Source organism: Taudactylus pleione, unplaced genomic scaffold (genome assembly GCF_031769625.1).
Source record: "Taudactylus pleione unplaced genomic scaffold, aTauple2 ptg001431l, whole genome shotgun sequence".
Taxonomy (NCBI): domain Eukaryota; kingdom Metazoa; phylum Chordata; class Amphibia; order Anura; family Myobatrachidae; genus Taudactylus; species Taudactylus pleione.
In genome coordinates this window covers 1,475,298-1,486,167 of record NW_028285830.1, presented here as the reverse complement: position 1 = coordinate 1,486,167, position 10,870 = coordinate 1,475,298, and the positions used below count along the sequence as shown (strand labels likewise).

The 10,870-nt window shown below is 48.2% G+C and overlaps 1 protein-coding gene across 1 annotated transcript; it reads right to left on the bottom strand.

Moving 5' to 3' along the window:
- Window positions 1–7,377: 7,377 nt before the first annotated feature.
- CCN1 (cellular communication network factor 1) lies at window positions 7,378–9,689 on the bottom strand. The gene is made up of 5 exons (XM_088463713.1): window positions 9,562–9,689; window positions 9,250–9,463; window positions 8,767–9,117; window positions 8,414–8,616; window positions 7,378–8,288 (listed from the first exon to the last, which is right to left on the bottom strand). Exons 1-5 carry the CDS (start codon window positions 9,622–9,624, stop codon window positions 7,989–7,991), a joined length of 1,131 nt encoding a protein of 376 aa, XP_088319839.1. The 5' UTR covers window positions 9,625–9,689; the 3' UTR covers window positions 7,378–7,988.
- Between the last annotated feature and the right edge of the window lie 1,181 nt (window positions 9,690–10,870).

Sequence of the window (10,870 nt, the reverse complement as noted above, 5' to 3'; positions counted from 1 at the left end):
AAAGGATGCATTTTTGCAGATGACACAGAGGTATGCAGTAGGGCAGACACACCAGGAGGTCTAAGACAAATGATGGAGGATCTAGGTAGACTAGTGGAATGGTCAAGAACGTGACAACTATAGTTTAATGCTAAAAAATGCAAATTCATGCACTTGGGTCTCAAACTTCCAAAGGCTGAATATAGTATTAATGGCACTATACTGGTAACTACTGAGGAGGAAGGGGGTCTAGGGGGTCACTATCTCAGGTAACGTAAAGCCTGGTAAGTAATGTAACAAAGCAATGAGGAAGGCAAGTCAGGTGCTCGGGGCATAGGGAGAGGAAGAGGTAATAATACCACTGTATAGGTCCAGGCCTGACGACAGGGGGGTACAAGGGGTACACCAGTGCCGGGCCCCGAGGTTCTGAAGGCTCAGGGGCACAAAATGCATCTGCCACAGGTATCAGCTAATAATAAATTGCCCGCCCGCCTGAGATGTGTGAAAGCAAAAAAACCCCAAAATTGTAACCCCCCCTGGGTAACCCTGACGGCCCCGCCACCAGGTCCGTACAGAGGGCTTGATTCAGACACTGAGCGCTCACAACCGGGTCAATGGTGGCCCAGAGCGCATGCGCACGACGAAGCCGGCTGTCGATGTTGAGTGACAGCACGCCCCCTTTGGTGGGCGGGCCGGGGGGGTGGCTGCCCAGACGGAGGCGTTCCCATGAGAACGCCTACCGTCTGGGGGCGGCCCCACTGACATCACAAGTGATGTCAGTGGAAGAGCTTTCGGCTCTGTTAAAGCCGAAGGCTCTCTGGGGCTTGCGGCCACGAGACCCTACCACAAGGGTCTCGTCGCAAGCCCGAAGGTCGCGATGGTCTTGACCATCACGACCATCATCCTGGCTGCTCGCATTAGCTGTGGGTGGCAACCCACAGCAATGCGAGCAGCCAGGTGGCCGCTCCATTAAATAGAAAAAGACGCCCTGATTCAGAGCGAGCGCTCTGTCAGAGCATCCGGCTCAGACTGCACTGCGGTGCATAACGCATCATGGCCGCGGCGTCACTGCACATGACGCTGCGCGGCCACACTGTCCCTTTCCTGTATGCCTGGGTTGACCTGCCGCTGGGTGGGTGACGTCTATCCAGCGAGGAGCAGAGAGGGTGGAAGTGGAACAGAAACGCTGCAGGTGACGCAGACAGCGCACAAGTTCTAGCTGTGCCGCCCTGCAGCTCTGTAACGCCACTGTCCCAGCGGCTATCTATGGGGTAAGGAGATAAGTTACATCCCTGACAGGAGAGAGAGATATCTCTATATGTATTTATCTATATATAGAAACAGAGATCTATATAGATACATGTACCTACTGGGTGGGTTGTGTGGTGGAGGGGTTGAGGGGGGGGGGCAGAGATATTAGTGTAACAGGCCCCAAAATTTCTGTTGACGGCCTCATCTAGAATACTGTGCTCAGGTCTGGAGGCCAAATCTCCAGACTGTATAAAGAAGGCAGACCCGGATTAATATGGGGGGGCGACAAGGGTTGGTCGTCCAGGGGCCCCTACACACAGAGTACCTAACACCCCCCTCCCCTGGCGGACAAATTCCCCCATTCACCGGTTGTATGGGGGCGGAGCCAGGGTGGCAAGCCCCACCTCCATTTCTCACTAGTGGCATTATGGTGTGAGGGGGCGGGGCATTATGGTGTGAGGTGCCCGTCCCCATTAGCAACCTGCAACTGCTATATACAAATCTAATTGTGGCGGTGTACTGTTTTATTGTGTATATATGTGTTATGTGTATGTGCTATTGTATATACAGTTAGTGTGTGTATACTGTGTATGTGTTAGTGTGTATATAAGTGTATGTATGTGTTAGTGTGTATACTGTGTATGTAAATGTGTTAGTGCGTTTATGTGTGTGTGTACTGTGTATGTATATGTGTTAGTATGTTTGTATATACTGTATATGTGTTAGTGTGTAGATACTATATATGTATATGTGTTAATGTGTGTATACTGTGTATGTATATGTTAGTGTGTGTATACTGTATATGTGTTAGTGTGTTTGTGTGTGTATACTGTGTATGTATATGTGTTAGTGTGTTTGTGTATACTGTATATGTGTTAGTGTGTTTGTGTGTGTATACTGTGTATGTGTATATGTGTTAGTGTGTTTGTATGTGTATACTGTGTTTGCATGTTTTAGTGTGTATATACTGTGTATGTATGTGTTAGTGTGTTTGTATACAGTATGTTTATGTGTGTGTATACTGTGTATGTATATGTGTTAGTGTGTGTATACTGTGTATGTATATGTGTTAGTGTATTTGTGTGTGTATACTGTGTATGTATGTGTTAGCATGTATACTGTGTATGTATATGTGTTAGTGTGTTTGTATGTGTATACTGTGTATGCATGTTTTAGTGTGTGTATACTGTGTATGTATGTGTTAGTGTGTTTGTATACAGTATGTTTATGTGTGTGTATACTGTGTATGTATATGTGTTAGTGTATTTGTATATGTTTGTGTGTGTATACTGTGTATATATGTGTTAGTGTGTATATAATGTGTATGCATGTCTTTGTGTGTGTATACTGTGTATGTATGTGTTTATGTGTGTGTATACTGTGTATGTATATATGTTAGTGTGTTTGTATATGTTTATGTGTGTATACTGTGTATGTATATGTGTTAGTGTGTTTGTATGTTTGTGTATATAATGTGTATGTGTTAGTGTGTGTATACTGTGTATGTATATGTGTTAGTGTGTGTATACTGTGTATGTATATGTGTTAGTGTGTTTGTATACAGTATGTTTACGTGTGTGTATACTGTTTGTATATGTGTTAGTGTGTGTATACTGTGTATTTATATGTGTTAGTGTGTTTGTAATTATACAGTATGTTTGTGTATGTATATGTGTTAGTGTGTGTATATTGTGTATGTATATGTATTAGTGTGTGTATACTGTGTATTTATGTGTTAGTTTATTTGTATAAGTTTATGTGTGTGTATACCATACTTGCCTACCCTCCCGATTTGGTCGGGAGCCTCCCGAAAATCGGGTGCCGCTCCCGGCTTCCCGGAAAGGTAGGCAAGGCTCCCGGTCCCCGGCGATCTATCTGCCCGCCCCGCGAATACAGTTTAATCCCCGGCAGCGGGGGGGCCGGTGACGCGATTCGCGCTGAATCGCGTCATTGTGGCCCCGCCCCCTGCTTCACAATGCCATTTATCTGGGGAGGGCGTGGCCAGGCTGGGGAGGGCGTGGCCAGGCTGGGGAGTGCATGGCCAGGCTGGGGAGGGCGTGGCCAGGCTGGGGAGGGTGTGGCCAGGCTGGGGAGGGCGGAGCTTCCGGGCAGTGAGGAGCTGCCTATCTGCGCATTGTTGTAGCAGTCAGCAATAATGGCTACAGCAGGAGGCACTGAGCCCAGTTCAGGTTGGATCGCAACTGCAGCAGCGTACGCAGGTGGCCGATTGTTACGTACTGTGCATGCATCACAGTGTGTGTGCATGAACCCATCACCGCGTTCGCAGAGACTACGCAGACCCATCGCAGAGTGATTGACAGGAAATACCATTTGGGGAGGTGACGGGGGGTGGTCAGAGAAACGCAGGCGCGCCAGGGTGTTTGAACGCCGTTACAGGGCGTGCATAAATTATCCCTTGCGATGCCATACGCAGCCTGAACTAGGTTAGTAATGTCTGAGTAAGGTCAGAGCTTGTGCACGTGTGCAGGAGGCTGCGATGGTACCGATGTTACCGATGGTGTCGCAGTCTTGCACAGTATTACGGATGTGTGTAAGGTAAAGGGGCGTCCTTATGTTGTGCTGCAACAGCATAGCGATCACAGTGGATAGCATATCATCGCAGTGAGACTGCGAGCGTAATCGCAGCCGCGATCCAGCCTGAATGAGGCCCCTGTGTGTGGACAGATTGTGCTCCTCCGGTTGCTCCTCTTGCTGGCTGGTCTCCTAGGAGAGAAACGCTCACCAGGCTCCTCCAGTTCTGTTCCTCCAGGGTATAGTCCTGCCCCAGAGGGTGATGGGACTGTAGTACAGAACCTTCTGTGACAACATCTAACACAGGCTATGCTGAGCTGTGTCCACTAGGGGGCAGATCTAGCCTGTGCTACCTTCATATGAGTTCATTGGTTGGTTATTCATTAATGGAAATAGCAGAATATCCATCACTGCGCCATAAAGTGTTAGGCCTAGCAGACATGCCACCTATCCTCACAATTCTCATAAGAAGCTGCATCAACTTTTCATTGCACCAGTTATGTGTCAGCAGACATCCCAGGGACCCCCTACCCCGCCCCTAAGTGTAACTAAAGCCAACTTTTCACTGCTAGACAAGATTGTTCTGTATCATTTCATTACTTGATGCCGAGTTCATTTAGAAAACCAGCACTCAAATGTGGGAGCAGGTAAATAGCTCCTGGGGGTAACTGGTCAGGCTGGCATCACAGGGGGACGCCACCTTTCTCCAAATTGGGAGACCTATGTTGACTTGGCAGAAATTGCGTGTTAGGTGCTGGATGGGGCACATCTGGACAGGTGGCACTGTGGAGTGTTGGGGGGCACGCTGCACAGGAATGGGTATGAAATATAGCTACATCCCGCTGCACACATCACCGACCATTATGGTAGACAAACTTAGCTACATTTCCTGCGCACCTCTGTGGGGTATGAGGGTAAATCAGTGATGTGACGGGCAGCAAAGTGCCTTCACCCCACTTTTCCAGAGGGCACTATGCAAACACCAGTAACTGGCAAGGAAATGGCCGACGCAGACTGTTCAGAAGAGGCAGCTGGTGTGGGTGCGAGGAGAATTAGGGGCGCAGAGATATATCTAACAAATACTGTACTCTGCCTACTATGCAGTATCCTGCCACATGGGTTATGCCAATTCATGGGTGTCACAGATTTATTCAGTTATACAGCGCAAAGGGGAACTAGTGACATCACAGAACACACACTGGGAACTGGTGACATCACAGAACACTCACTGGAAACTTGTGACATCACAGAACATGCACTCAGGACTGGTGACGTCACAAAACACGCACTGGGAACTATTGACATCACAGAACACGCACTGGGAACTAGTTACATCACAGAACATGCACTGGGAACTGGTGACATCACAGAACACGCACTGGAAACTGGTGACATCACAGAACATGCACTCAGGACTGGTGACGTCACAGAACAGGCACTGGTGACATCACAAAACACACACTCAGAACTGGTGACATCACAGAGCAGGCACTGGGAACTAGTGACATCACAGAACATGCACTGGGAACTGGTGACATCACAGGACAGGCACTGGGAACTAGTGACATCACAGAACACACACTCGGAACTGGTGACATCACAGGACAGGCACTGGGAACTAGTGACATCACAGAACACGCACTGGGAACTGGTGACATCACAGAACACACACTGGGAACTAGTGACATCACAGAACAGGCACTGGGAACTAGTGACATCACAGAACATGCACTGGGAACTAGTGACATCACAGAACAGGCACTGGGAACTAGTGACATCACAGAACATGCACTGGGAACTACTGACATCACAGAACATGCACTGGGAACTAGTGACATCACAGAACATGCAGGACTTTGTATATTGAGAGCTTGCTGTTGACAAGATTTTTCCATTGGGTACACATTCAATAATAGAAGTATTGGCAAAGGTCATCCATGCCCGGCCAAATACGCTGCGTGTGCTACTGTGTCGCCAGCCTTCCTCCAACTCGTGTTATACAGTATCTCATACATAAACATGTTATTATTCTTCTGTAAGCGTGTAATTCCTAGCGCTAAGGCATGCTGACCTAATGCTGAGAATCACATTGTTCTGTTATATGAAACCCCAGGATTTCCATTTACTTAATTGCAATGACCTAGTAAGCCATAAGCTACCATGACCCCCCTGAGGTGCCTGCGCGAGAATGCCACCCCCTGCATAGCTGGACTGGGCTCATAGAGGCCTGCTACAGGAAAATGTCACAATAAAGGGATATTTCCTGGCCTGCACCTCACTGGAAACTATTTCACATTCCTGACATTCCAATGTATTTAGCAGCGTGTTTACATATAATGATGTCGTTATTGGGACTGGCTGCAGTCATGGCTTCAATCTCATATAGCGAACGCAAATTACCTCCTGCAGTCAGGGTCACATACATAAGGAACCACAGGAAGAAGCCTGACCCCTCAGCCGTCCGTGTGATGGACAGACGTGAGAACACAACTAGACAGTATAGCAAGTCATACTACGCACATACGTCACCTCTAGCAACCCTGATACACTTCTGCACAAGGCACATATTTACCACCCAATTTCAGGGTTTTTCAATAGCTGTGAATGTGAGGTCATCACCTCCCGGTGATGTCATCACGCAGCTGACTTGTACACAGAGAAATCTGTTAGACAAGGCATAGTTTTGGAAGATTAATTTTTAATGCCAATGGTTATATGGAATGATGGAGATCCCAAACTACATTTATTAGTCACTTAACCAATTTATGCTCAGAAATGTTATATTGCAACAGGATAAAGCTTAATTCACCGAGGCCCCTAAATCTGGTGACCCTTTACCAAAGCCTCCTCTGCCCAAATACTGCACAGTGAGATTAGGAGCCAAGAGCACTTAGGTTACGTTAAATAGTGATATATTATTTGACATTACAGCAGTAACCTGGATCTTGTCTTCACAGACACCTGTCTTGTTAGTGGAACCCTGAGAACCAGGACTCCCCCATTTCTTTGGTATAACACCCACATCCTACACAATACTTTTAGGGGGAGATGTAAGCTTTGGAAAGTGATAAATTGGATAGTGATAGTCATATTACAGGCTGTGTTTGAAAAATGAGTTAGGAGCTGATTGGTTGGTAGTTTAACACTCTCCAATTTATCACTTTCTACAGCTTAGTACATCTGCCCCTTAGCCCGGTGTGAGCAATAGGAGGCTGCGAACTCCATGCTTACGGTTTCTTATTGGTTACATAGTCTCACCCGCTTAGGCTGTAGTGCAGCTTGTCCTATGTACTAAGAGAACCTGTCCCAGCATGCATTTTCTAGGTGCTCAGGAAGGAGCAGGTCAGTGGCAAGAAATCGGGATTGGAGCAGTAAAACCCCCTCACAATAATGTGTAAGATCTTTGCTATTATTTCACTTTTAATCACGTTAAATAACATTGCAGTCAATGTACGACAATTCATAGTGCATGCAACCCTACACCTGGGAGGTTGTGTTACCTGTGCAATACTTCTCTGGGAACACAAAGGGTTAAATGACACCGTTCTAGCCTAATTTATCCTCTCCAAGTGTGCGCTGATTGTATCAGGAACAAAGACACGTGGATAAATGATATAAAAAATAGGTAAATATTTTTTATTAATTGATTAATTCCATAAATAATATCTCTAATTCATTGAATATAAAAATTAAAACAATTTACAATTTATTCCAGTATAACATTTATCACCGAAAAAAAAAAAAAGCTACATTTCGATAAATAAAAACACATTTAATTTGACTTCTGTTTTCTTAAGAATTGTTGGGCTTGTGATAGCTGCCGCAGATAACGCTTTACTAAGCGCAATCCATGAAGGAAGGAATGTATCGCTCAACTGGTCTTTCTTCTTCTTTTTCCACGTTTACCGAAAAATGTGGTCATTCAATAGCATTATGCAGGAACAACTCTTTTAAGGACCAGAAGAATACTTAGAAGATAATTTACTAACAGAATAATAATATAATAATATTAGAAATTGCTCCAAAAAAAGAAGCGACTCATTTTGCTCCAGTACTATGAAGCTGTAAAACAGTTCAGTCTGCTGTAATGAAGATCAGGCGGTAATAATGCACTTTATAAGTTCCTAAGCGTCCACACAGTGTCCAAATCTGGCATTGCACCCTCTCCACAACACAACAGTCCGTTCCCAATGTCCTCAAGTTTGTCCATTTGCTGCCTGTGGGCTTTAATCTCGGAATTTGTGGATGTCGTTGAATAATCTGTAGTAGGGATAGGCTTCATTGGCATGAGGGCAGTTATAGCTGCACCGACAAGACTGGATCATCATCACGTTCTTCGTGAAGGTTTCCCCATCTTCACACCTGAATCGGATTTTGACAGTCCGTGTCTGCTGGGGGGTGCAGCACCTCCCATCCACGCACGAGCCACAATATTTCGGTCTGTATTTCTTCGCACTGGTACAGCCGGCGTAGCTGTATCTCACTGGAGCCGGAGATTTTTTGGTTTTTGTGCATTTTTTTCCCTTCTGGAAAAAACAAACAAACAACATATTATCAGCAACATAATTAGTGATTCCTCTCTGGGCATCTTCTGCAAAGCAACAGCTACAAAGAAATGCAACCACAGGAGCACAAATGCCAGAGGTCTTACCTTCAGCTGCGAGTAGTTAGTCTGCCCACATGGCCGCACCTCGCAGATCCTGGTTTCCCTCACTAGCCTGCAGTTGCCGTTGTCATTGGTGACCCTGGTAGAGATGCCAGTTCCGCAGGTCTTTGAGCATTGGGACCAGGATGTTGTTTGGACGATGCACTTCTGAGTCTCAACAACGAGAGCTTGTGGATCAGAGCCATATGCTATGGGAGAGAGGGAACGTAGAGCTTAGTACATATAGGGGGACCTGTGACACCAGCTAATCATACACCAGGTGCAGATATGCTGAGCCTACCCTACTTTGTTACCCCTTAGACTAAGAGTACCCGGCTGGGAGCATTGAGGGAACCTACCTGGTAGCATTTTGTGTCCTCCTTTCATAATAGGGACAAACTCGTTTTTACTGGTCAGGTCTCCTTCATTAGCATCCAGCCCAAATTCCTTGCTGAAGAAATCCTTCATGTCATCATCCCCTGTGTCTCCGGGTTCCTCGCACACCCACTCCTCACAACACTGCCCTGGCACCTTCACCAGCCTTGGATTTGGGCAGCCCAGGTTTGGGAGGGAGAGTTCCTGGGGGCATAAAGGAAGGCAGCCCACAGCCCCATCTATGCATGTGCACTGGTGCTTGCAGTTTGGCTGGAAGCTCTCCCCATTCTGGTATATCCTGGAGTTGTATTCGCAGGGTCTTCCTTCAGACTTTGCTGCAGGAGGGGAGAGAGAAGGGACATTGTAATTCCATTGCCATGGCTCATACACAGCTACAAGCTCCTAGGGGTCACTGATTGCTGTAATCATGCATCTCTCTGCCATACATGGGCTGGGGGTCCTCTTACCTCTGCAGATGCCCTTGGTGGCCCTGGAGCTGGCCCCGAAGTTGCACTCTAGCCCCTTGGTGTGGTCGCAGGGCTGGCTCTTGCTGCAGTCCTCATTTAGCTGCTTGGCACAGACCTTGCAGCACCCGCAGCTGTCCAGGACTAAGCCCACCCCGGGGGCACATCTGGGCACCTCCAAGGGACACTGGCACACGGATGGGCACGATGCCAACGCCTGTAAATAGGAGAGAGAGGAGGGGGGTTATTATCCTGTATGACCCCATCATGCAGGAGCAGGGGGCAGCACATGGGCAGAGCAGGGGGGCTACTTACCAAGTCCATGAGCCCGATGAGGATGGCAGCAGCCAGCAGGGGGTTAATTCCTAAGGCAGGCATAGTTCCTCTATCAGCAGAAAGTGTATACTGGTCTGTACTGGTCCCAGTGACTGTGCTGTGCTGGTCCCAGGCTTCCTCTGAGCTGCTGCGGGCTCTCCCGGATTATATAGGAGACAGCACACTGTGACGTCACCAGCTCCACATTCACAAAACATCCCAGGAATGCGGCTGAGCCCGAACCGCGGCCAAAACCCTCCCCGTCTAATGGGAACCTGGCTGGGAGAGAGAGAGAGGGGGGAGAGAAGCCTGAGTCTACACAGAGAGGATGGAAGGGCCCCCAGGTTTGCACCGGGCACCCAGGCTGGCATAAGAAGCAGGGAGGGCACCCAGGCTGGCATCAGGGGAATGGGGATCCAGGTTGGCATCAGCATTAGAATGGGGGGCCCTGTCTGTCATCAGGAGGAGGGGGGGACCCAGGCTGGCATCAGGAGAAGGGTGTACCCAGGCTGGCATCAGGAGGAGGGGGGGGACCCAGGCTGGCATCAGGAGAAGGGTGTACCCAGGCTGGCATCAGGAGGAGGGGGAGACCCTCCCTGGCATCAGGAGAAGGGTGTACCCAGGCTGGCATCAGGAGGAGGGGGAGACCCTCCCTGGCATCAGGAGAGGGGGGAACCCAGGCTGGCAGCAGCTGAAGGGGGGGGAACAAGTTGGCATTATGAGAAGAGGGAGCAGGCTGGCATCAGAAGGAGGGGGGCAGGCTGGCATCAGGAGGAGGGGAGCAAGCTGGCATCAGGAGGAGGGGAGACCCAGGCTGGCATCAGGAGGAGGGGAGACCCAGGCTGGCATCAGGATGGGGGAGACACAGGCTGGCATCAGGAGGATGGGGGAGACACAGGCTGGCATCAGGAGGACGGGGGAGACACAGGCTGGTATTGGGAGGCTGGCATCGGGAAGATGGGGGAGACACAGGCTGGCTACATTGCACAAAGTATCAGCAGGAGAACTGACTCTTTATCCAGATTATTTTCTCTATTCCCTCCAGGCTTGTCCCTCTTTTGGTGCAGACATATTAATCTGTCTGTTTGGCTTCTACTTTTATAATAGTGCATTACTTGTATATTTTATGTGCCTGGGGACTCAGTTGAGTTTTCTGTCCCTGTCTTATGGCGTCTTCTCTTTGTACCAGTATTAAGTCTCCTTCTGGCCCATAGAGAATGTTAGGAGATGGATAGACATAGACTGGTCCCCAGCATGGAAATGATATAACCAGGAATGAATATAACTTGGGATAGGGTCAGTAGAATGA

What these genes read in the sequence shown, in the direction of transcription:
- CCN1 (XM_088463713.1), bottom strand. Translation starts at nt 9,624, where the DNA reads ATGCCTGCCTTAGGAATTAACCCCCTGCTGGCTGCTGCCATCCTCATC. An exon ending in CACCAAGGGCATCTGCAGAG is followed by an intron (nt 9,118 to 9,249) that starts GTAAGAGGACCC and finishes CCCCTCCTGCAG; the next exon opens with CAAAGTCTGAAGGAAGACCC. An exon ending in AGGACACAAAATGCTACCAG is followed by an intron (nt 8,617 to 8,766) that starts GTAGGTTCCCTC and finishes TCTCTCCCATAG; the next exon opens with CATATGGCTCTGATCCACAA.